At 50.6% G+C, this 26,756-nt stretch overlaps 1 protein-coding gene across 1 annotated transcript in view; it reads left to right on the forward strand.

Annotated features, from left to right (window-relative positions):
* Nucleotides 1-12,138: 12,138 nt before the first annotated feature.
* The window catches only part of LOC117354534 (zinc finger protein 569-like), a 58,548-nt gene continuing 43,930 nt past the window's right edge, over nt 12,139-26,756 (forward strand). Inside the window, exon 1 of the mRNA XM_033932236.1 lies at nt 12,139-12,364. Coding sequence (XP_033788127.1) covers nt 12,341-12,364 — 24 coding nt within the window. The 5' untranslated portion in view covers nt 12,139-12,340. The remainder of the gene's footprint in view (nt 12,365-26,756) is intronic.

Raw genomic sequence — 26,756 nt, forward strand, 5'->3', positions numbered from 1 at the left:
GATTGTCCGTGCTCTCTCGGGATCATCTTGTGGCTGGCAAAAAGCTCGCTGAGACTCCAGGAGCTGGTCCTGGCTGCCAACCAGCTCCATGTCAGGAGCTCCAGACAAAAGGGGGAAGGCAAGAAAGAGCGTGCTCACGAGATGGCTAGCAAAGAGGGCTGAAACGCTCAAAACCAAAAAAAAAGGGTAATGGATGCCTGAACACCAGAAGGAGTTGTCCCAACCAACTCCTGGTGGGACCAAAACAGTGACAGAGGCAAAAAAAATAAAAAGGGCCTGGGATAAATACAAAGAATCAAAAACCTCAAATACCCTTAGTGCAAACCCTGTTCTCCAAAAAAGAGATTTCCCTTTTTCCTCCTTTACAATAGCATAATTTTAAACCTCTTCCTAAGGCTCAACAACGCACTGTGGACTTAAAACTCAAAAAGCCACTGCAGTGCTTCAGGAATCTTGTAAAGGGGGAGAAAATTTTATAAGCATTCAGGCTACTATTAGAGTTACCTCATCGGCATAAAAACCCCCTCCTCCAAGTACGCCTATCTTCAGTGATAAATATTTTTTCAATAATAAATACTTTTCAAATATTTCAATAAATTTCCATCCACATGCGCTGGGAGCCCTACTCCAAACTCCTAAAGAACAGCTGTGTCGGGAGCGACCATAAAATCACTTCCCGCTATTGTAATTGAACTGCGTCCGGATTGCGTGCCAGTATACACTTCCCCCTCCCCATTCGCGGTTTCTGCACTCGCGATTTCACATAATCGTGATTTTTTTCTGGGGAGGGGGAAAATTAAAAAAAAAAACACATAATTTTTACCTCCCTGCCGCCTTCCCGGCCTTACCTGGTGGTCTAGAGGGCTTTCGGGGCAGGAGCAATCTTCCTACGCTCCTGTCCCGTGCAGATCACCATGAGGAAATGGCTGTAGGGAGTTCCCGTCGTAGTCTTTCCCAGCGCTGTGCTGGATCAGGCCTACGCGTCTTTCATCCACACGGCTGTTCTTGTAGCAAGTCTGCTCAGCCAAAACCAACGATGGCCAGCCTGCGTTTCGCTAAGCTGCGTCAGGGCTTCCTGGGCTGCACTAAAAAAAATGATATAAGCAGACATATTCTCAGTTCTCAAACAATGCAAATGAAAACGTACAATCTTTTAAAACCTCCTGTCTTCAGAACAGATACCAAATACTCACATCGGCACTTAATCTGTGCTCACAGGTATTGCAAACATGGCTCCCTTCAGACCAGATCATGTTTGCAATGCCTGTGAGCACAGGGATTAACAGGATTTACCTTGCTATTTAGAAACATAGAAACATGATGGCAGATAAAAGCCAAATAGCCCATCCAGTCTGCCCATCCGCAGTAACCATTATCTATTCCTTTCTCTATTGGCTAAGGCTCTTTACACCTACATTGTGAGGTCATAGAACTTTATGATTATAGGCTAAGGCAGTGGTTCCCAACCCTGTCCTGGAGGTCCACTAGGCCAATCGGGTTTTCAGGCTAGCCCTAATGAATATGCATGGAGCAGATTTGCATGCTGTCACTTCCACTATATGCAAATTTCTCTCATGCATATTCATTAGGGCTAGCCTGAAAACCCGATTGGCCTGGTGGTCCTCCAGGACAGGGTTGGGAACCACTGGGCTAAGGGACTCATAATCGAAAGAGAAAAATGTCCAAAAACCGGCCTAAGTCGGCATTTGGACGAACATTTCTCAAACGTCCAAGCGCCGATAATAAAACTGGGTTTTGGACATATTTCTAAACGACCTAGGCCTTCATAGTGCCGCTCAACATCCAAAGCTAACCAGAGCGTTTCGGGAGGCGTGTTGAGGGCGGGACGTGGGCTGGCTTAGACTTAGTCGTACAGTATGTATAACCGAAAGTTTTACAACAGAGCCTAGACCAGGGTTGGGGAACTATGGTCCTCGAGTGCCGTATTTCAGTCGGGTTTTCAGGATTTCCCCAATGAATATGCATTGAATGCAGTGCATGCAAATAGATCTCATGCATATTCATTGTGGAAATCTTGCAAACCCGACTGGAATACGGCTCTCGAGGACCGGAGTTCCCTACCCCTGGCCTAGATGGAACTTGGACGTTGTGACTTAGACCATGTAAAACATGGTCTAAGTCACAAAAATCCACCTAAACTCACCAGATAAGCACTGAAAACACATAACACAGACCCCCACACACTACCCCAGTGATCACCAACCCCCCCCACCCCCATAAAAATTTTCTTTACAACTTTAAATTTCTGCCTCCAGACCATCATCACCTGGCATAGGAAAGCCTAGATGTCCAACCCAGAGGCAGCTTAAGTTGTCTTGAGGGTGGGTTAGGGACCGATAGAGAGGAGGACCCATGCCCATAAGCCCCTGTAATCACTGCATTGATACTGAAACATGTGCACTGCCCTATACACCCCCAAAACTTTCTTGTACTGGCATATAAGTGGCTCCTGCAGCCATAAGGGCTATTGGGGTGATAGATAAGTGGGTCTAGGGGATTCTGGAGGTGGTTTGGGGGGCTCACCATGACCTATAAGGGAGCTATAGTGAGGAGAAGCCATGGCACCCTTTTTGTGAAGTTCACAGCAGTGCCCTGTAAGGTACCCCACTATTTAGGTGCAGGTCTGGGTGTGCAGTCCATCACTTTGCAGACCCCTCCCACGTCCAACAGGGCTTGTTCTAGGCGTTTTGGACTTGGATGGAAAGTTGGACGAAAATGTGGTATAAAGATAGACAATTTAGTGGCTTGGACGATCAGATCAGCAGGACATATAATTAGACGATTTTCGAAAGTAAAAAAAAGTTGGACGTATCTTTTGAAAATGTGTCTTAGGCTCTTTTTAACTTTGGATGACTTGCGATATAGATGTAAACGGACTTGGACATCCCTTTCAATTATGCCCCTCCACGGCTCTTAACACTTGCATTGTGAGGTCATAGAGCATTATGGCTATAGAAACAGAGAAAAATGAGGGCAGATAAAGGCCAAATGGCTTGATAAAAGGACCCCTAAATACTACCAAGACAAAATTATTATGGTTTGGGCCAAAAATTGAGTAGTTACCTAGCTCAATTTTGTTAGCTTCTGGTGACTCACTGAAAATTGATTTTTCATCTAGAATTCTGGTTTTTATTCTGGATTCAGCTTTTTCAGTTTAAAGATGCTTAGAAGAGTACGTCGTCTTTTTTTTTTCAGCAACATTTTGCAGTTTTGGTTCAGGCCATTATTTTATCTCAGTTGGACTTTGGCAACTCGCTTTATGCTTGTTTAAGTAAATGTAATTTCAGGAGGCTACAACTTATCCAGAATATGGCGGCTAAACTGATATACAGTAAACATTAATATGACCATGTCACACCTTTACTGAGATCCCTTCACTGGCTTCCTGTTTACTGGAGGATCTAGTTCCAATGTGCAACTGTTCAAAATCCTACATGGTATTTTTTCTCCTTTGGTTCCTGTCTCATTTAATTCACAAGAAATCTCTAATTCTAGGAGCTCTCAGAAATATAAACTTGGCCTTCCCACTGCTAAAGGAATAAAAACTATGGCCAATTTTTGTCGATCATTTTCTTTTTTGGAATGACCTTCCTTCTATAATTAGAGTTATCTCTCATCTACAGGGCAGGATTAATTCTTCAAGGGCCCCTAGGCACACAAATACACTGGACCCCCTAGCTCTGCCCCACCACATTTATTTACCCGTTTTCTTATTTACTTATTTATTTCCACTTGTATTTCTTTTTTCCTTTTATTCTAAAATTTTTTAAAACCCAAAGATTACCATACATAAGAACATAAGAACATAAGAAATGCCTCTGCTGGGTCAGACCCGAGGTCCATCGTGCCCAGCAGTCCGCTCACGCGGCGGCCCAACAGGTCCAGGACCTGTGCAGTAATCTTCTATCTATACCCCTCTATCCCCTTTTCCAGTAGGAATTTGTCCAATCCTTTCTTGAACCCCAGTACCGTACTCTGCCTTATAACGTCCTCTGGAAGCGCATTCCAGGTGTCCACCACACGTTGGGTAAAGAAGAACTTCCTAGCATTTGTTTTGAATCTGTCCCCTTTCAACTTTTCCGAATGCCCTCTTGTTCTCTTATTTTTCGAAAGTTTGAAGAATCTGTCCCTCTCTACTCTCTCTATGCCCTTCATGATCTTGCAAGTCTCTATCATATCCCCTCTAAGTCTCCTCTTCTCCAGGGAAAAGAGACCCAGCTTCTCCAATCTCTCAGAATATGACAGGTTTTCCATACCTATTATCAGACGTGTTGCTCTCCTTTGAACTCTCTCGACTAATGCCATATCCTTCTTAAGATACGGCAACCAATATTGGACGCAGTACTCCAAATGCGAGCGCACCATCGCCCGATACAACGGCAGGATAACTTCTTTCGTTCTGGCTGTAATACCCTTTTTGATTATACCAAGCATTCTATTCGCTCTCTTAGCGGCCGCTGCACACTGTGCCGACGGCTTCATTGTCATGTCCACCATTACCCCCAAGTCCCTTTCCTGGGTACTCTTATTCAATAACATCCCTCCCATTTTATAGTTGTACCCCGAGTTTCTGCTCCCCACATGTAATACTTTACATTTCTCAATGTTGAACTTCATCTGCCATTTCGCCGCCCATTCTTCTAATTTGTTTAAGTCCCTTTGCAACTTTTCGCAGTCCTCTGTAGTCCGAGCTCCATTAAATAATTTGGTGTCGTCCGCAAATTTTATTATCTCGCACTTCGTCCCTGTTTCTAGATCATTTATGAAGATATTAAATAGCAGCGGCCCGAGCACCGAGCCCTGCGGGACACCACTCGTGACCCTCCTCCAGTCGGAGTAGTGACCCTTCACTCCTACCCTTTGTTTTCTACCCTCCAACCAGTTTCTGATCCATCTATGTACGTCTCCTTCCACCCCATGCTGCTGCTTTTCCATATGCACCTGACACTGACGGCACAAGTTCTCCCCACTTCCATCATCTGCCCCTGCCTCTCTCTCTCTACGTTCTTCCCACATCCATCATCTGCTGGGACAGGAGACAGGGCAGGTCTAGTGGCAGGCCTGGACAGGGCAGGCAGGCCTAGTGGCCGACTGGCTTGCAGGCAGGCAGGGTCCCCCCACCCCCACTACCTTTTTTCAAAATCTGGTAGGCCCCCTGTACCTTTTTAAAAAAATTCCGGCAGGGCCTCCCCCCTGTACCTTTTTAAAACTCCTCTTGATCTCTTCCGGTAGCGGCAGAGTGGTGCACAAGTCAAGTGCGCGCTGCCTGGTCCCGCACCGCTCCCTGAATGGCTGCCGTCAGTTCTCGCAGGACTCTCAAGAACTGATGGCAGCCATAATTAAATTGTAAACTCTTTCAAGCAGGGATTATCTCTTGTGTGTTTAATGCACTGTGTGCATCTGGTAGCACTATAGAAATAATAAGTAGTAGGTAGTAAGTAATGGGACCCTACTATTAATAATTTCTAGAGTGCCATTGGATGCAGTGGTTTAGCCATGGGTGGGCCTGGGCCCGCCCTCTTAAGGCTAAGGCCCTCCCCAAATTCTCATGTCCTTGTTATGGCTGGTAGGAATTCTCAAGCCCCACCAGCTGCAAGGGTCCTCCGGTGGCAAGAACTCCTCCCTCTCCTGTTTGTTCCAGCCCACAGCACTGTCTGAGCACGGGTCTCCCCCTTGCTGCACATGCTCAGTTTCATGCATGCGCAAAACCTGGGCATGCGTGGGGAAGGTGGGGCAGGGGCAGCGCACAGAGTCGCAGGCTGGAGCAAGTAAGAGAGGAAGGAGTTCTTGCCGCCGGAGGACTCTTGCGGCTGTTGGGACCTAGGAATCCATACCAGCTCAGGAATTTTGAATGCTTTGAGTTGGCTGAGGGGGGAGGGGACAACATGTGCCCACCCAATCTGCCCAGTGGCCCACCCAAAATCTGAGATCTGGCTACGCCTCTGACTGGATGCACACAATGTTGTACACATAATTTGCAGTAGGCTTAAGACTCTGGTGAGACCTCATTTAGAATATTGTGTACAATTCTGGAGGCCACACCTTCAAAAAGATATATAAAGGATAGAGTCTGTCCAGAGGAAGGCTACTAAAATGGCATGTGGTCTTCGTGATAAGGCATATGGGGACACACTTAAAGATCTCAATCTGTAAACTTTAGAGGAAAGGCAGGAGAGGGGAGATATAATAGAGACGTTTAAATACCTACATAGTGTAAATGTGCACAAGTCAAGTCTCTTTCATTTGAAAGGAAGCTCTGGAATGCCAGGGCATAGGATGAAGTGAAGAGGTGATAGGCTCCGAAGTAATCTAAGAAAATACTTTTTTACAGAAAGGGTGGTAGATGCGTGGAACAGTCTCCCGGAAGAGGTGGTGGAAACACAGACTGTGTCTGAATTTAAGAGGGCCTTGGATAGGCACATGTGATCTCTCAGAGAAAGAGATAATGGTTACTGTGGATGGGCAGACTAGATGGGCCATTTGGCCTTTATCTGCCAACATGTTTCTATGTAAAAGTGTGGTGCAATGGTTAAAGCCTTAGCACCCTGAGGTTGTGGGTTCAAACCCATGCTGCTCCTTTTGACCATGGGCAAGTCACTTAATCCTCCCATTGCCCCGGGGACATTAGATAGATTGGGGAAAAATGCTGGAGTACCTGAATAAATTTGTGGAAACCATTCTGAGCTTCTCTGGAAGAATAGTACAGAAAATCAAATAGATATGATGTGAAGCCATGAAACTTATAAGTTATTCCACGCTTTTATTTTCAATGAGGCAAATGCATCTAGTAAATGGGCACAGGTATAGGGAAACCAAGCCATTGTGACATCATCGATGAGGTTGGCTCTTAGGCATTGGTGGCATGAAGCAAAACGAGGGGCCGCTGAAACATTCTCAGCCGAACCAAGAAGAAAATGGGGAGAGTGTGACACACTTTTTAAAGCAACCTAAAGTTGAGGGTTCAAACCCACGCTGCTCCTTGTGACCTTGGACAAGTCACTCAATCCCCCTGTTGCCCCAGGTACTTTAGATAGATTGTGAGCCCAACAGGACAGACAGAAAAAAATGCTTGAGTACCTGTATAAATTCATGTAAACCATTCTGAGTTCCCCTGGGAGAATGGTATAGAAAACTAAATGTTACTGGTGCAGACTTTATTGTATCAAAAAGGTCATCCACAACTTTAGACAACGAAGATGACCCAACACGGTCCGTGTTTCGACCTTAATGTCTTCCTCAGGGGTCCCAACAGGTCTCTTCAAAGGATTAGTGGATGTGATGACCTACACCCAGCGTAGGTGAATACTTTCCTCTAGCCTCATTAATTGATTATTTTTGTGTGCACATCTGCCCACATTTGGGCAACCTATATAGAATCCAGGGGTATCTGTATTGTGTTTGGCACCCCAGTGACTTTGAAATGGTGGTGCCTATGGCCTGGATACAGTGGCATAGCAAGGGTAAGGGGCGCTTGGGGTAATGGCACCCCTGCGCCTTCTTCTCCACCTCCTCCACTCCTGCCCTGCCCCCCCCCCAGGCTGCACACCTTCCCTTCCCCTCCCCTTTCATAGCTCTCTGGCTTGGTGTCAGGTCAAAAGCGCGCCGGGACAAAGGCACGAGCAGACAACTGAGCGCAGCGTGGAGGCGTGCGCCGAAGAAAAAGACTGTTTTTAGGGGCTACTTCGGGGGTGTGGGGAGGAACCCCCCCCCACTTTACTTTATACAGATCGCGCCGCATTGTGGGGGCGTTGTGGGGGGTTTGGGGGGTTGTAACCCCCCACATTTTACTGAAAACTTAACTTTTTCCCTGTTTTTAGGGAAAAAGTTACGTTTTCACTAAAATGTGGGGGGTTACAACCCCCCCAAACCCCCCACAATGCCACCGCGATCTGTATTAAGTGGGGGGGGGCTCCCCAACAAAAACCCCCGTCGCAGCCCCTAAAAACAGTCTTTTTCTTCGGCGCGCACCTCCGTCTTGCGCTCAGTTGTCGGCGCGCGCCTTTGTCTTCCGCGTTACTGTCTATGAACCTCTGGCTCTTTGCCAGCGCAAGCAACATCTCTAACCTGCTACCCACATTAGCCTTGGCTCTCCCTCTGACATTACTTCCTGGTCCCGCGAACAGCAGTTTGGAGATTCTGCTCTACCGGCAAAAAAACAAAAGAGGTATGGGGGCAGAGAGGATGAGAGTTGCCAGCACCCCCACCAAGGTGTCTTGAATGGTCCACCCCTCTCCCACCCTTACTATGCCACTGGCTGGATAGATATGATAAAACAGAAGCAGTAGCAGAGCATTACCGAGAACATCAGAAACTATTAGACCCGGAGAATTCTCAGTACTAAATCTTGACAGGGCAGGAAGAGCTTTGTGCCCTGGGCAGTAACGTGTCTCCCATTTCTAGTTATCGTCTCTGTGCACATCAGAACATTCAGTTATAGTTACGGACAAAATGGTTTGGTAGCCATATTTTAGTTTACTTTTAACAGTAACGATAGAAATATATCAGAACAAAAAAAAAGAAAGAAAATAAGATGATACCTTGTTGTTGGACTATGTTAATACATTTTTGATTAGCTTTCAAAAGCAATACCTTCTTCAGATCAGAAATGAACAAATGATGACATACAGGCAGTCCTCAGGTTAAGAATGAGTTACATTTTTAAAGCTGTTCTTAAGTCGGATTTGTATGTAACTCAGAACTTGTAGATTTTAAGATTCTGCTCCCAGCTGACAAAAGGGCCAACTGTCCCCAGCGTTCCCTCTAAGGTCCAGCATGCACAACTACACACTGTTCTTCATGTGGTCATGCACCATTTCTGAATCTGCTACAGGAGAAGTGTAGGAGTCTATGCCACTGGAAATACTGCTCAATGAAATCAAATGAAGCCTCATCCGTGTCCTTAAGTACGAGTCGTACTTAAGTCGGGCATCTGTAACTCGGGGACTGCCTGTATATCAGATTACGAGTATATAAGTGAAACATAAAAGCACTGCAATAGCAGTCTCGTGGGAAAAAGGTAGGAGGGTTGGGAGGATGAGAATGGAAAGATAGACAAGTGATCAGTGGGTAAAAAAGCAGTGTAATTTTGTTTAGTAATGTGATAAGAAGCCCAGATCATTGTTAAATCATGTCTGGTGGGTGTCAGTATTCATTCATTTTAACTTCATAGGTCTTACGTTCCTGGATTATTTTAAAGTGCCCTTTTAGTAATAACTGGAATGCTTTTATGTTTCACTTACATATTCTGATATGCCATCATTTGGTAATTTCTAATCTAAAGAAGTTATTGCCTTTGGAAAGTTAATACAAAAGACATATCTATCACATTGTCTTAGATTTAACTCTGTTCACGTTAGAACTTTTGCTTTCTCGTCTTAATTTATCTATTCAATAGTCTATACCGTTGTCCCAGGGGAGATCAGAATGGTTTACATGAATTTATTCAGGTCCTCAAGCATTTTTCCCTGTCTGTCCTGGCAGGCTTACAATCTATCTAATGTACCTGGGGCAATGGAGGGATTAAGTGACTTGCCCAGGGTCACAAGGAGCAGGGCAGGTTTGAACCCACAATCTCAGGGTGCGGAGGCTGTAAGCTTTGACCACTGTGCCACAATCTCCCACAATGGCAGTACTTGTTATGCAAATTTTGATCATAACACTGTTTTTGTAAAAAAAAAAAAAAAAAATTCTCAATAAAAATACAAAGATTTAAAAAAATAGTCCACTAAAAAGGTATTTTCTTTTTTTGTTGTTCTGTTTTACAGTGGTTTTATTTATTTTTAAAAATATGGGATTTAGTAATGTCTTTGGGACAGACTTTGTCACCACAAATTAAAAACTTAGAGCAAAAGATCCAGGAACAAAAGGAGAATATAACAAATTTGAAAAAAGATAATATTATAATAAATGCAAAAGTGGAAAAAATTGAAAAAGACCTCTTGGAAGTTAATCAGATACAATCCACTATGATTAGAGATAATTTGAATTTGAGAAGAAAGATGGAAATATTGGAAAATAATAGTCGAGCACATAATCTTAGAATTTTAAATTTTCCTAAAATTTCCTCAATATCAGCTAAAGAAATGTTAAAAAAATATTTTCATGAAATTCTCCATATATCAGAAGAACTGTTTCCTCCTTTCTCAAAAATGTATTATCTTCTAATAAAAGATCAAGAGGGGCAACAACATCCGCATCAAGACCAGAATCAACAGATGGATTTATCAACTTTGTTGGATACCTCTTTGAAAGAATTAGTTAAACCAGCTACTTTGTTGGTCACAGTAGTATTGTTGCCTGAGAAGAATTGGATCATGAAATTATTCTTCAAGAATAGACATAAGGAATTTCTGGGTCAAAAAATTCAAGTGTTTCCAGATGTGTCAAAAGAAACCCAGACGTAGAAAACAATTTTTGTTGTTAAAACCAGGGGTGACTGCAATGGGGGCTGTTTTTCTTCTACAATACCCTTGTAAATGTGTTATAAAATATAAGTCTAATACCTATATATTTTTTGAACCTTCTCAGCTGTCAGGATTCTTAACTATGAAGCGTCTTGAAGGGGGAAATTTAAAAACAACTTAATAAGAAATTGTTTTTGTATTCACTAACAGTTGACTGCCTAGTTTGTGAATAGGATGTATTTTCCTTTTTTTCTTTATTGAAATTCACTCATTAGAATCCTGGATCTTGTCAATATGGGACTTTAAATATTGATTAAGTGAATAATTTTACTTTTTTTTTAAATTTTATTTCCTTTTATAGCAATTGTATAGATTATTCAGTTCTGTACAAGAAGTGTATTTGTTGATAAAGTGTTAAAATATAAATAAATAAATTTTAAAAAATGTGTTTTTAAAAAAAATAAATCTTTATTAAGTTTGAAACAATCATAGTGGATAACAGTTATTTACACAAATAATGTTACAGCAAAAGCACTTTTAACTAATCTATGTACCTAACAATTACTTTAATCCCCCCCCAAATTAATAATCCATTACACATAATCAGGTTAGAATTGTCTAGTGAAGTGGTTCCCAACTCTGTCCTGGAGGACCACCAGGCCAATCGGGTTTTCAGGCTAGCCCTAATGAATATGTATGAGAGCGTTTTTGCATATAATGGAAGTGACAGACATGCAAATTTGCTTGCATATTCATTAGGGTTAGCCTGAAAACCCGATTGGCCTGGTGATCCTCCAGGACAGGGTTGGGAACCACTGGTCTAGTGCAGTGGTTCCCAACCCTGTCCTGGAGGAACACCAGGCCAATTGGGTTTTCAGGCTAGCCCTAATGAATATGCATGAAGCAAATTTGCATGCCTATCACTTCCATCATATGCAAATCTCTCTCATGCATATTCATTAGGGCTAGCCTGAAAACCCGATTGGCCTGGTGTTCCTCCAGGACAGGGTTGGGAATCACTGGTCTAGTGAATCCCCCCCACCCCCTAATCCAGGGGTAGGGAACTCCGGTCCTCGAGAGCCAGAATCCAGTCGGGTTTTCAGGATTTCCCCAATGAATATGCATTGAAAGCAGTGCATGCAAATAGATCTCATGCATATTCATTGGGGAAATCCTGAAAACCCGACTGGATTGCGGCCCTCGAGGAGGGACTTTGAGACCCTTGGGTTGTCATATAGCTCAGGGGTAGGGAACTCTGGTCCTCGAGAGCCATAGTCCAGTCGGGTTTTCAGGATTTCCCCAATGAATATGCATTGAAAGCGGTGCATGCAAATAGATCTCATGTAGATTCATTGGGGGAAATCCTGAAAACCCGACTGGAATACGGCTCTCGAGGACCGGAGTTCCCTACCCCTGCCCTAATCTGAAGAAATCACAGGCAGCGGAACTTTCTTTGCTGGAGCCCCAGGCAGGGGATTGAGAAGTGCCAGGCTCCTTTCTCCTTCGGCCTGGCCCTGCAGCCCTTCCCCACAGCATGGCTCTCTCCTTCTAAGGCCCTGGGGGGGAGGGGGACAGCCTTGGGCTTTGCAGCTAAGCCCCACCTCTTTCAGGAGGCGGTAACGTCACAGAAGAGGGAGGCGGCGCCCTCCGCTGCAAGAGCTACGCTCTCCTTTGTGATGTCATCAGTCTGCGTCTAGCAGGAGGTGGGGCCTTCTTGTCTTTCATCCTTTTTTAATTTGCAGCTTAATCGAGGAAAAACCTCCGGCCGCAAATTTCAGCTTCTGCCCCGCTCTCCTTCCTCCCGTAGATCGCAAGAGACGGACCCTCGCCCCCCCTCCCTCCCCTGCGGCCGGAGAACGACCCCCCCCACCCCGATCCGTTTCTAATCCCGCGAAACAACAATAGAAGAGAGGAAAATGCCTGCGGGAGCTTCCGCTCAGGTAGGACATTTGCTCCCCCCCAACTTCCTGCCCAGACGGGATTCTGAGCGCAGGGACTCTGCCACGTCTTAGCGTAGCCCGAGACGGCAGCTAAAGACACCCGACCGGTCCGTGTAGTCGCGCTCATGATCAAAGCCAACAATGGAGGGGAGAGGGGGCATCAAACACTTGGGGACCTTCCTGAGAGGGGGAGAGGGGGTGGCATCAAACACTTGGGGACCTTCCTGAGAGGGGGAGAGGGGGTGGCATCAAACACTTGGGGACCTTCCTGAGAGGGGGAGAGGGGGTGGCATCAAACACTTGGGGACCTTCCTGAGGGGGGGGGCATCAAACACTTGGGGACCTTCCTGAGGGGGGGAGAGGGGGTGGCATCAAACACTTGGGGACCTTCCTGAGAGGGGGAGAGGGGGTGGCATCAAACACTTGGGGACCTTCCTGAGAGGGGGAGAGGGGGTGGCATCAAACACTTGGGGACCTTCCAGAGGGGGGGGGCATCAAACACTTGGGGACCTTCCTGAGGGGGGGCATCAAACACTTAGGGACCTTCCTGAGAGGGGAGGAGGTGGCATCAAACACTTGGGGACCTTCCTGAGGGGGGGGGGGGGGTGGCATCAAACACTTGGGGACCTTCCTGAGGGGGGGGAGGGGGTGGCATCAAACACTTGGGAACCTTCCTGAGGGGGGGCATCAAACACTTGGGGACCTTCCTGAGAGGGGGCGAGGGGGTGGCATCAAACACTTGGGGACCTTCCTGAGGGGGGGAGAGGGGGTGGCATCAAACACTTGGGGACCTTCCTGAGAGGGGGAGAGGGGGTGGCATCAAACACTTGGGGACCTTCCTGAGAGGGGGAGAGGGGGTGGCATCAAACACTTGGGGACCTTCCAGAGGGGGGGGGGCATCAAACACTTGGGGACCTTCCTGAGGGGGGGCATCAAACACTTAGGGACCTTCCTGAGAGGGGAGGAGGTGGCATCAAACACTTGGGGACCTTCCTGAGGGGGGAGAGGGGGTGGCATCAAACACTTGGGGACCTTCCTGAGGGGGGGGAGGGGGTGGCATCAAACACTTGGGAACCTTCCTGGGGGGGGGCATCAAACACTTGGGGACCTTCCTGAGAGGGGAGGAGGTGGCATCAAACACTTGGGGACCTTCCTGAGGGGGGGGGGGGGGGGTGGCATCAAACACTTGGGGACCTTCCTGAGAGGGGGAGAGGGGGTGGCATCAAACACTTGGGGACCTTCCTGAGAGGGGGAGAGGGGGTGGCATCAAACACTTGGGGACCTTCCTGAGGGGGGAGAGGGGGTGACATCAAACACTTGGGGACCTTCCTGAGAGGGGAGGAGGTGGCATCAAACACTTGGGGACCTTCCTGAGAGGGGGAGAGGGGGTGGCATCAAACACTTGGGGACCTTCCTGAGGGGGGGAGAGGGGGTGGCATCAAACACTTGGGGACCTTCCTGAGGGGGGGAGAGGGGGTGGCATCAAACACTTGGGGACCTTCCTGAGAGGGGGAGAGGGGGTGGCATCAAACACTTGGGGACCTTCCTGAGGGGGGGAGAGGGGGTGGCATCAAACACTTGGGGACCTTCCTGAGAGGGGGAGAGGGGGTGGCATCAAACACTTGGGGATCTTCCTGAGAGGGGGAGAGGGGTTGGCATCAAACACTTGGGGACCTTCCGGAGGGGGGGGGCATCAAACACTTGGGGACCTTCCTGAGGGGGGGCATCAAACACTTAGGGACCTTCCTGAGAGGGGAGGAGGTGGCATCAAACACTTGGGGACCTTCCTGAGGGGGGAGAGGGGGTGGCATCAAACACTTGGGGACCTTCCTGAGGGGGGAGAGGGGGTGGCATCAAACACTTGGGAACCTTCCTGAGGGGGGGCATCAAACACTTAGGGACCTTCCTGAGAGGGGAGGAGGTGGCATCAAACACTTGGGGACCTTCCTGAGGGGGGAGAGGGGGTGGCATCAAACACTTGGGGACCTTCCTGAGAGGGGGAGAGGGGGTGGCATCAAACACTTGGGAACCTTCCTGAGGGGGGGCATCAAACACTTGGGGACCTTCCTGAGAGGGGAGGAGGTGGCATCAAACACTTGGGGACCTTCCTGAGGGGGGGAGAGGGGGTGGCATCAAACACTTGGGGACCTTCCTGAGAGGGGGAGAGGGGGTGGCATCAAACCCTTGGGGACCTTCCTGAGAGGGGGAGAGGGGGTGGCATCAAACACTTGGGGACCTTCCTGAGGGGGGAGAGGGGGTGACATCAAACACTTGGGGACCTTCCTGAGAGGGGAGGAGGTGGCATCAAACACTTGGGACCTTCCTGAGAGGGGGAGAGGGGGTGGCATCAAACACTTGGGGACCTTCCTGAGGGGGGGAGAGGGGGTGGCATCAAACACTTGGGGACCTTCCTGAGGGGGGGAGAGGGGGTGGCATCAAACACTTGGGGACCTTCCTGAGAGGGGGAGAGGGGGTGGCATCAAACACTTGGGGACCTTCCTGAGGGGGGGAGAGGGGGTGGCATCAAACACTTGGGGACCTTCCTGAGAGGGGGAGAGGGGGTGGCATCAAACACTTGGGGATCTTCCTGAGAGGGGGAGAGGGGTTGGCATCAAACACTTGGGGACCTTCCTGAGGGGGGGGGCATCAAACACTTGGGGACCTTCCTGAGGGGGGGCATCAAACACTTAGGGACCTTCCTGAGAGGGGAGGAGGTGGCATCAAACACTTGGGGACCTTCCTGAGGGGGGAGAGGGGGTGGCATCAAACACTTGGGGACCTTCCTGAGGGGGGAGAGGGGGTGGCATCAAACACTTGGGAACCTTCCTGAGGGGGGGCATCAAACACTTGGGGACCTTCCTGAGAGGGGAGGAGGTGGCATCAAACACTTGGGGACCTTCCTGAGGGGGGGAGAGGGGGTGGCATCAAACACTTGGGGACCTTCCTGAGGGGGGGAGAGGGGGTGGCATCAAACACTTGGGGACCTTCCTGAGGGGGGGGGGGGTGGCATCAAACACTTGGGGACCTTCCTGAGAGGGGAGGAGGTGGCATCAAACACTTGGGGACCTTCCTGAGGGGGGGGGAGGGGGTGGCATCAAACACTTGGGGACCTTCCTGAGGGGGGGAGAGGGGGTGGCATCAAACACTTGGGGACCTTCCTGAGAGGGGAGGAGGTGGCATCAAACACTTGGGGACCTTCCTGAGGGGGGGAGAGGGGGTGGCATCAAACACTTGGGGACCTTCCTGAGGGGGGGAGAGGGGGTGGCATCAAACACTTGGGGACCTTCCTGAGGGGGGAGGGGGTGGCATCAAACACTTGGGGACCTTCCTGAGAGGGGGAGAGGGGGTGGCATCAAACACTTGGGGACCTTCCTGAGGGGGGGAGAGGGGGTGGCATCAAACACTTGGGGACCTTCCTGAGAGGGGGCGAGGGGGGGGCATCAAACACTTGGGGACCTTCCGGGGGGGGGGGGAGGGGGTGGCATCAAACACTTGGGGACCTTCCTGAGAGGGGGAGAGGGGGTGGCATCAAACACTTGGGGACCTTCCTGAGAGGGGGAGAGGGGGTGGCATCAAACACTTGGGGACCTTCCTGAGGGGGGGGGGCATCAAACACTTGGGGACCTTCCTGAGGGGGGGCATCAAACACTTAGGGACCTTCCTGAGAGGGGAGGAGGTGGCATCAAACACTTGGGGACCTTCCTGAGGGGGGAGAGGGGGTGGCATCAAACACTTGGGGACCTTCCTGAGGGGGGAGAGGGGGTGGCATCAAACATTTGGGAACCTTCCTGAGGGGGGGCATCAAACACTTGGGGACCTTCCTGAGAGGGGAGGAGGTGGCATCAAACACATTGGGGACCTTCCTGAGGGGGGGAGAGGGGGTGGCATCAAACACTTGGGGACCTTCCTGAGAGGGGGAGAGGGGGTGGCATCAAACACTTGGGGACCTTCCTGAGAGGGGGAGAGGGGGTGGCATCAAACACTTGGGGACCTTCCTGAGGGGGGAGAGGGGGGTGACATCAAACACTGGGGACCTTCCTGAGAGGGGAGGAGGTGGCATCAAACACTTGGGGACCTTCCTGAGGGGGGGAGAGGGGGTGGCATCAAACACTTGGGGACCTTCCTGAGGGGGGGAGAGGGGGGGGCATCAAACACTTGGGGACCTTCCTGAGGGGGTGAGAGGGGGTGGCATCAAACACTTGGGGACCTTCCTGAGAGGGGGAGAGGGGGTGGCATCAAACACTTGGGGACCTTCCTGAGGGGGGGAGAGGGGGTGGCATCAAACACTTGGGGACCTTCCTGAGAGGGGGAGAGGGGGTGGCATCAAACACTTGGGGACCTTCCTGAGGGGGGGGAGAGGGGGTGGCATCAAACACTTGGGGACCTTCCTGAGGGGGGGAGAGGGGGTGGCATCAAACACTTGGGGACCTTCCTGAGGGGGGAGAGGGGGTGGCATCAAACACTTGGGAACCTTCCTGAGGGGGGGCATCAAACACTTGGGGACCTTCCTGAGAGGGGAGGAGGTGGCATCAAACACTTGGGGACCTTCCTGAGGGGGGGGAGAGGGGGTGGCATCAAACACTTGGGGACCTTCCTGAGGGGGGGAGAGGGGGTGGCATCAAACACTTGGGGACCTTCCTGAGGGGGGGGGGGGTGGCATCAAACACTTGGGGACCTTCCTGAGAGGGGAGGAGGTGGCATCAAACACTTGGGGACCTTCCTGAGGGGGGGAGAGGGGGTGGCATCAAACACTTGGGGACCTTCCTGAGGGGGGGGGGAGGGGGTGGCATCAAACACTTGGGGACCTTCCTGAGAGGGGAGGAGGTGGCATCAAACACTTGGGGACCTTCCTGAGGGGGGGAGAGGGGGTGGCATCAAACACTTGGGGACCTTCCTGAGGGGGGGAGAGGGGGTGGCATCAAACACTTGGGGACCTTCCTGAGGGGGGGGGGGGGTGGCATCAAACACTTGGGGACCTTCCTGAGAGGGGGAGAGGGGGTGGCATCAAACACTTGGGGACCTTCCTGAGGGGGGGAGAGGGGGTGGCATCAAACACTTGGGGACCTTCCTGAGAGGGGGCGAGGGGGTGGCATCAAACACTTGGGGACCTTCCTGAGGGGGGGGGAGGGGGTGGCATCAAACACTTGGGGACCTTCCTGAGAGGGGGGAGAGGGGGTGGCATCAAACACTTGGGGACCTTCCTGAGAGGGGGAGAGGGGGTGGCATCAAACACTTGGGGACCTTCCTGAGGGGGGGGGGCATCAAACACTTGGGGACCTTCCTGAGGGGGGGCATCAAACACTTAGGGACCTTCCTGAGAGGGGAGGAGGTGGCATCAAACACTTGGGGACCTTCCTGAGGGGGGAGAGGGGGTGGCATCAAACACTTGGGGACCTTCCTGAGGGGGGAGAGGGGGTGGCATCAAACATTTGGGAACCTTCCTGAGGGGGGGCATCAAACACTTGGGGACCTTCCTGAGAGGGGAGGAGGTGGCATCAAACACTTGGGGACCTTCCTGAGGGGGGGAGAGGGGGTGGCATCAAACACTTGGGGACCTTCCTGAGAGGGGGAGAGGGGGTGGCATCAAACACTTGGGGACCTTCCTGAGAGGGGGAGAGGGGGTGGCATCAAACACTTGGGGACCTTCCTGAGGGGGGAGAGGGGGTGACATCAAACACTTGGGGACCTTCCTGAGAGGGGAGGAGGTGGCATCAAACACTTGGGGACCTTCCTGAGGGGGGGGGAGGGGGTGGCATCAAACACTTGGGGACCTTCCTGAGGGGGGGAGAGGGGGTGGCATCAAACACTTGGGGACCTTCCTGAGGGGGTGAGAGGGGGTGGCATCAAACACTTGGGGACCTTCCTGAGAGGGGGAGAGGGGGTGGCATCAAACACTTGGGGACCTTCCTGAGGGGGGGAGAGGGGGTGGCATCAAACACTTGGGGACCTTCCTGAGAGGGGGAGAGGGGGTGGCATCAAACACTTGGGGACCTTCCTGAGGGGGGGAGAGGGGGTGGCATCAAACACTTGGGGACCTTCCTGAGAGGGGGAGAGGGGGTGGCATCAAACACTTGGGGACCTTCCTGAGAGGGGGAGAGGGGTTGGCATCAAACACTTGGGGACCTTCCTGAGGGGGGGGGCATCAAACACTTGGGGACCTTCCTGAGGGGGGGCATCAAACACTTAGGGACCTTCCTGAGAGGGGAGAGGGGGTGGCATCAAACACTTGGGAACCTTCCTGAGGGGGGGCATCAAACACTTGGGGACCTTCCTGAGAGGGGAGGAGGTGGCATCAAACACTTGGGGACCTTCCTGAGGGGGGAGAGGGGGGTGGCATCAAACACTTGGGGACCTTCCTGAGGGGGGGAGAGGGGGTGGCATCAAACACTTGGGGACCTTCCTGAGGGGGGAGGGGGTGGCATCAAACACTTGGGGACCTTCCTGAGAGGGGAGGAGGTGGCATCAAACACTTGGGGACCTTCCTGAGGGGGGGAGAGGGGGTGGCATCAAACACTTGGGGACCTTCCTGAGGGGGGGGGGGGGGGTGGCATCAAACACTTGGGGACCTTCCTGAGAGGGGAGGAGGTGGCATCAAACACTTGGGGACCTTCCTGAGGGGGGGAGAGGGGGTGGCATCAAACACTTGGGGACCTTCCTGAGGGGGGAGAGGGGGTGGCATCAAACACTTGGGGACCTTCCTGAGGGGGGAGGGGGTGGCATCAAACACTTAGGGACCTTCCTGAGGGGGGGAGGGGGTGGCATCCAACACTTGGGGACCTTCCTGAGGGGGGAGGGGGTGGCATCCAACACTTGGGGACCTTCCTGAGGGGGGAGGGGGTGGCATCAAACACTTGGCGACCTTCCTGAGGGGGAAGGGGTGGCATCAAACACTTGGGGACTTTCCTGAGGGGGGAGGGGGTGGCATCAAACACTTGGGGACCTTCCTGAGGGGGGGAGGGGGTGGCATCAAACACTTGGGGGACCTTCCTGAGGGGGGGGAGGGGGTAGTATCAAACACTTGGGGACCTTCCTGAGGGGGGAGGGGGTGGCATCAAACACTTGGGGACCTTCCTGAGGGGGGGAGGGGGTGGCATCCAACACTTGGGGACCTTCCTGAGGGGGGAGGGGGTGGCATCAAACACTTGGTGACCTTCCTGAGGGGGAAGGGGTGGCATCAAACACTTGGGGACTTTCCTGAGGGGGGAGGGGTTGGCATCAAACACTTGGGGACCTTCCTGAGGGGGGAGGAGGTGGCATCAAACACTTGGGGACCTTCCTGAGGGGGGGAGGGGGTGGCATCAAACACTTGGGGACCTTCCTGAGGGGGGGGAGGGGAAGGGGGTGGCATCAAACAATTTGGGACCTTCCTGGGGGGGGAGGGGGTGGCATCAAACACTTTGGGACCTTCCTGAGGGGGAGGGGGTGGCATCAAACACTTGGGGACCTTCCTGAGGGGGGGAGAGGGGGTGGCATCAAACACTTGGGGACCTTCCTGAGGGGGGGAGAGGGGGTGGCATCAAACACTTGGGGACCTTCCTGAGGGGGGAGGGGGTGGCATCAAACACTTGGGGACCTTCCTGAGGGGGGGAGGGGGTGGCATTCAACACTTGGGGACCTTCCTGAGGGGGGAGGGGGTGGCATCAAACACTTGGCGACCTTCCTGAGGGGGAAGGGGTGGCATCAAACACTTGGGGACTTTCCTGAGGGGGGAGGGGGTGGCATCAAACACTTGGGGACCTTCCTGAGGGGGGGAGGGGGTGGCATCAAACACTTGGGGGACCTTCCTGAGGGGGGCGGGGGTGGTATCAAACACTTGGGGACCTTCCTGAGGGGGGGGGGGGGAAGGGGGTGGCATCAAACAATTTGGGACCTTCCTGGGGGGGAGGGGGAGGGGGTGGCATCAAACACTTTGGGACCTTCCTGAGGGGGAGGGGGTGGCATCAAACACTTAGGGACCTTCCTGAGGGGGGGAGGGGGTGGCATCTAACACTTGGGGACCTTCCTGAGGGGGAGGGGGTGGCATCAAACACTTGGGGACCTTCCTGAGGGGGAGGGGGTGGCATCAAACACTTGGGGACCTTCCTGAGGGGAAGGGGGTGGCATCAAACACTTTGGGACCTTCCTGAGGGGGGGGAGGGGGTGGCATCAAACACTTGGGGACCTTCCTGAGGGGGGGGGGGGTGGCATCAAACACTTGGAGACCTTCCTGAGGGGGAGGGGGTGGCATCAAACACTTGGTGACCTTCCTGAGGGGGAAGGGGTGGCATCAAACACTTGGGGACTTTCCTGAGGGGGGAGGGGTTGGCATCAAACACTTGGGGACCTTCCTGAGGGGGGAGGAGGTGGCATCAAACACTTGGGGACCTTCCTGAGGGGGGGAGGGGGTGGCATCAAACACTTGGGGACCTTCCTGAGGGGGGGAGGGGAAGGGGGTGGCATCAAACAATTTGGGACCTTCCTGGGGGGGGAGGGGGTGGCATCAAACACTTTGGGACCTTCCTGAGGGGGAGGGGGTGGCATCAAACACTTGGGGACCTTCCTGAGGGGGGGAGAGGGGATGGCATCAAACACTTGGGGACCTTCCTGAGGGGGGGAGAGGGGGTGGCATCAAACACTTGGGGACCTTCCTGAGGGGGGGGGGGGGGGCATCAAACACTTGGGGACCTTCCTGAGGGGGGGAGGGGGTGGCATTCAACACTTGGGGACCTTCCTGAGGGGGGAGGGGGTGGCATCAAACACTTGGCGACCTTCCTGAGGGGGAAGGGGTGGCATCAAACACTTGGGGACTTTCCTGAGGGGGGAGGGGGTGGCATCAAACACTTGGGGACCTTCCTGAGGGGGGGGGGGGGTGGCATCAAACACTTGGGGGACCTTCCTGAGGGGGGAGGGGGTGGTATCAAACACTTGGGGACCTTCCTGAGGGGGGGGAGGGGAAGGGGGTGGCATCAAACAATTTGGGACCTTCCTGGGGGGAGGGGGAGGGGGTGGCATCAAACACTTTGGGACCTTCCTGGGGGGAGGGGGAGGGGGTGGCATCAAACACTTTGGGACCTTCCTGAGGGGGAGGGGGTGGCATCAAACACTTAGGGACCTTCCTGAGGGGGGGAGGGGGTGGCATCAAACACTTGGGGACCTTCCTGAGGGGGAGGGGGTGGCATCAAACACTTGGGGACCTTCCCGAGGGGGAGGGGGTGGCATCAAACACTTGGGGACCTTCCTGAGGGGAAGGGGGTGGCATCAAACACTTTGGGACCTTCCTGAGGGGGGGGAGGGGGTGGCATCAAACACTTGGGGACCTTCCTGAGGGGGAGGGGGTGGCATCAAACACTTGGGGACCTTCCTGAGGGGGGGAGGGGGTGGCATCAAACACTTGGGGACCTTCCTGAGGGGGAGGGGGTGGCATCAAACACTTGGGGACTTTCCTGAGGTGGGGAAGGGGGGTGACATCAAACTCTTGGGGACCTTCCTGAGGGGGGGGGGGATGAAGGAAGAGATCAAGGACCTAACACAGGGAAGGTTTTTGTGCCCCCTCCCCCCAGTTTCTACGTTTAATTGATTTCTAGTTGCTCTGACCATCCTGCTCTGCTAAGACCCAGCACTGAGAGCATTCCTGAAATATAACCCTGCTCTGGGGGATTTTCCAAGGTATTTTTTTGCACAGAAGTGGGGTCTTTGAAAATCACCTTCCAAATATGTACTAATTATTAGACTTGTATAGGTATATTAAGGAGTCCTTCTTGGGGGCAGGACTGGGGAGGAAAGTGTGCCTAAGTGCTTACTTTTGAATTTCTTAAAAAGGAGCAATTCTGTGACTGGGCACCACGTAAAAAATGCTAGTTTTATAATGTCATTTGTGCACTAGGGTAACCCAAACATGCGCACAGGGTTAGGTGTACTCACTTAGCCAGGTCAATGGTAGGCATATGTGAGCATGACTTAAGAGCTACCTATCACCCCCCCTCCCCACTTCTATATAGGTTGCCAAAATTGGATTCCCAAATTTGGGTGTAGAACCCATATGTGCGCTGTCACACTGCCCAGCGTGATTCAACTTGCTCTTTGTACTGAAAAAACTCCAGGGGAAAAAGAGCAGTGACAATTTCCAAGCTTTTATCAAGAGTTAAATGTCTCCAACATTTATATTTTTCAACAATGTCCATAAGGCTAAATCTCAAAGCCAGGTAAGTTATTTTGTGGTCTCTCTCCACTAAATCTCCTTGACTATCTTGGATTCCTGGCCTGAACCCTAGATTGGAGCCTGGTGAAAGCAGTAAAAGTAAGTCAAACTTCCTCAGTCTGCTCCCCTTTAAATCCAACTTACTGTATAAATGTTGGGTTTTAATCTTCCCTGTCCCTTGCAGGCTCCAAACAGACTAATTATCACTGTACAAATTCACATACTCAAAGTTTCTTCAGAGCTAGATATTCTTGTCTCAGCCCCCAAACTCCAGCACTGCCCTGTGCTGCAACCCCCCCCCTCCCATAAAAACAACCATACAGACAGTTTATTTATCCAGGTTGGCTTAATTCCTCTCTAGCCTCTGAGCAATAGACTTACTTCCCAAACTCCTCCCTCCCTTGGGTGGAATTCCTATTTCTCCAGGCAAATTCAGGAACTCTTTCCCCAGATTTCATAAACTGGAAGCAGCCAGAAAACTCCCTTCTCAACGCAAAGGAAAAGGCTTACTCCTGAAGTAACAAGCTTGTAGCAGATTTGTGAGTTTGGCTCAACCCAGCTCTTCAATACATTCTTCTTTAGTTGCAGCAGACTTTTCAGTTACCAATGGCTCTACTTCCATGACTTTATCCTCTACTGTAAGGGCCTGATTAATAAGTCTAGTGGGATATTCAAGAGTGACTCGGAGGTCCTGGGCTGGACTTCAGAAGGAGTTAGCTGCTCTTGTTGTGGGAGGGTACTATCGCAACCCCTGATTCTCCTACTCTCCAGTCCAAGTTTTACACTTATCACACCTAGAAGCTGTGTAACCAAGCTAAAGCCATGGAGTTCCTGACGACCTGCTGGGTGGGGGAGAGAATGCCCGAGCTCCAGGTCAGCTGTGTTCTTAAAGGAATACACCTGTGTTTCCTCTGGGGTTTAAACCCAGCTCTGCCCAGGCTGTCTCCTGGGGCAGCCTTAGCTTTTCTAAAAGGTTCAGAACCCTCGCTGTCACTGCACACAAGCTAATTAACCAATTGAGTGCTAACAACCAATTACTGAGTTTCATCGGAGTTCATTGGCATTAATTTGGATTTACTCATGTATCTGTCTACATACAGTTGTATCACGTCCTGCGTACAACCATTGGCGTAGCGAGAGTGGGAGGTGCCTGGGACGGTGGCGCCCTCCCTCATCCTCTTCTCTGCCCACCCCTTCCCCCTAGTCACGAGACCCAGAAGTAATGTCGGAGGAGAGCGCCAAGTCTGGCGCGAGCAGCAGGTTGGAGCTGTTGCTCGTGCCGTGAAGAGCTAGAGGTGGAGTGGGAGAGTGAAGGCGTACACATGGCAGGAAGGAACGTGGGGGGGGGGGACGGAGAGGAGGAGATGTGACAGCATCCGGGGCGGTCCACCGCCCCCTTAATATGTCACTGCACACAACCCAAACGGGGGGTATGGCCATGGGAGGAGCATTCCAAAATGTTTGGCGTAGAGGTGGAGAATAAATATGTATCAAGTTATATTGAATTACCAGACCTCAAATACCCAAGACACTACTTAAATGATTTTTCATGCCCTTAGTGGGGTGGTAAATTCATCATTGGTCTTGGTAAAGTGACTTGTGCTGTGGAAATGTATTTAAATATTTATAATATCAATTTTCAATAAATATAAAGTGCATTGAGTACGTAAGGTGCTTAAGGAAGGAGTGACGATGTTCCTAAATGGACTTTATTTGAAAGTGTCAAAGTTCCAAAAGTACATTGAAATCATCCACATAAAATAATTCCATCCACATAAAAATAAATCATCCACATAAGAGCCTTAAAGGATCTAATCCGCTAGGGATACAGGACTCAACACAGTCCGCGTTTCGACAAAAAGTCTTCTTCAGGGGTCCTATAAAGGTGAGTACGTGGGAAACAATTGTGTGGTGAGCCGGAAGTGAGACACTGCTTGCAAATGCAAGCAGTGCTCTTTCCATTGCAAATGCAAGCAGTGTCTCACTTCCGGCTCACCACACAATTGTTTCCCACGTACTCACCTTTATAGGGACCCCTGAAGAAGACTTTTTGTCAAAACACAGACCGTGTATCCCTAGCGGACTAGGTCCTTTAAGGCTCTTATGTGGATGATTTACTTTTATGTGGATGGAATTATTTTATGTGGATGATTTCAGTGGACCTTTGGAACTTTGACACTTTCAAATAAAGTCCATTTAGGAACATCGTCACTCCACAGAGTTTGTTTTGGTTTTCTCTGGATTTTCTTCTTTGTGGATATTTCGGGGTCAATTCCTTTTCTTTTTTGCTACTTAGGATTTTAAAGTGTTTGAGGCTTGTGCAGATGTGAATCTAGATAGGCATTGGTGATGTGGTCAAATTTTCCAAGTGAATAGATAAGTCTGAGAGCTGTGTTCTGAACGGTCTGTAGTTGTTTAATCTTGTTGGTGGGACATGGTAGATAGAGGATAGGCATGCAAATCTGCCCCATGCATATTCATTAGGGCTCTCCTGAAAACCTGGCTGGTTGGTGGTCCTCCAGGACAGGGTTCGGAACCACTGCTATAATGGATGCTCAGCACGGAGTTCCCTTGTATGGAACGGCATTTAGCATAGATTTTTCCGGGCGCCTAACTTTGAATCAAGTAAAAATAGTAACAGGAGGCAGAATTTAATCGGATCTGTTAATACCGAATATCCATAATAAGATCCGTTCCACTATAGAACTTATATGCTAATAAAAATGTGAATAATAGTGCCCAGTCAAATTAACCCCTTGCGCACCGGCAGCCGTGTGACTCACAGTGTTATAAATAACATCATAGCATCACCTCCCTACCACCAATAAAACTAAATAGACAAATATTGATATGAAGTATCATTTATTTACATCTTGCTGGAATCTTCACCACAAGGGGTTGGACTCGCCGTTTTTCAATAGATATTGCTGCCGGCATATATATGTTAACCTTCAAATGTGTGTCCAGAGAAAAAATATATACAGTACTTCCCCCAAAAAAGTTTGCGGGGGTTACATTCCAGGAGCACCCGTGAACTTTGAAAAACCGTGAATATTGGATGTGGGGATTGGAGGCGGGAGAGGGCTGCAGGGGCGGCAGTTCACCACTTTGCTGCTTTTTTTTTTTTTTAACTTGGATCTTGCCAGAGGTGCTGAGGACTTCTGCCCGTCTGCAACTGGCTGCCGATCTGCGCTGCCTCCTGCTGTCTTGTGCTTTTTGGGACTTTCTCTGGAGTCATTGCAGTCTAAAAACACGCACGGGGAAAAAAACTGCAAATGACTTGAGTCTGCGAATTCAAAACCGCAAATTTGTGGGGGTCTACTGTATCCCAAAACAGAAAGAGAATTTTTCAAAAAGTCATGTCCATCTTTGAACCAGCCAAAATAACCCCCATATATGCAAAAATACCCCCCAAATCCTGTCTTTCCAGGAAAAGCCCTGCATTTGAAGGAAACATATACAATACTCTCCCGAAACTCGCAGGGGTTCCGCTCCAGGAACATCTGCGAATTTCGAAAAACTGTGAATACGGTTTTGAGTCTGTAATAAGGTAGGAAAGAGCAGCTGGGGGATTGGCGGGTACAGTAAATCATACCTGTTATGTTCTGGGGAGGGGAGGGGGAGAGGAGGAGGAATCAGCTGTGCAGAGGAACAAAAATGGCCGTTTTCGAATGGCAAACTGCTGGACGTCCAAATTTATTGTATTTTTTTTTGAAAATCGTCTACTTGATCAGAAAAACGTCCAGGTTGAAAATGTCCTAATCCTGACCATTTGTATATGGGTGGGGCCAGCAAAGAAATGGACTGGCCACTTAGACATCCCGACAGAGTGATGGGAAGCCTTAGAGGGCAACGCTGTGAACTTCACATAAAGGGTGCCAGCAGTATATGTCACCATAACCCCCTTATAATTTAGGGTGAGCCCCCAAAAACCTACTATATCCTCCTGTGTACCAATAGAGTAGGTTTTGGCTGGGCTCACATGTTTTATCATAAATGTAGTGGTTAGAGTGGCTTATGGGCCTGGGTCCTCCTCTCTATGGTTCACTAACTCACCCCTCAGGCTATTTAAAGACACCTGTGTGCAGCTCTGTAAAGCTTCCCCATACCAGATGTTGCTGTTTTAGGGCTAGGTATGTACCTTTTTGTTTTCATTTTTGTGTGGTGGAAGGGGGTTGGTGAGTGCGGGGGATGTTTTAACATAATGCTTGTAGT

The sequence above is a fragment of the Geotrypetes seraphini genome, chromosome 2, assembly GCF_902459505.1.
Source record: "Geotrypetes seraphini chromosome 2, aGeoSer1.1, whole genome shotgun sequence".
In the NCBI taxonomy this organism is placed as follows: Eukaryota; Metazoa; Chordata; class Amphibia; order Gymnophiona; family Dermophiidae; genus Geotrypetes; species Geotrypetes seraphini.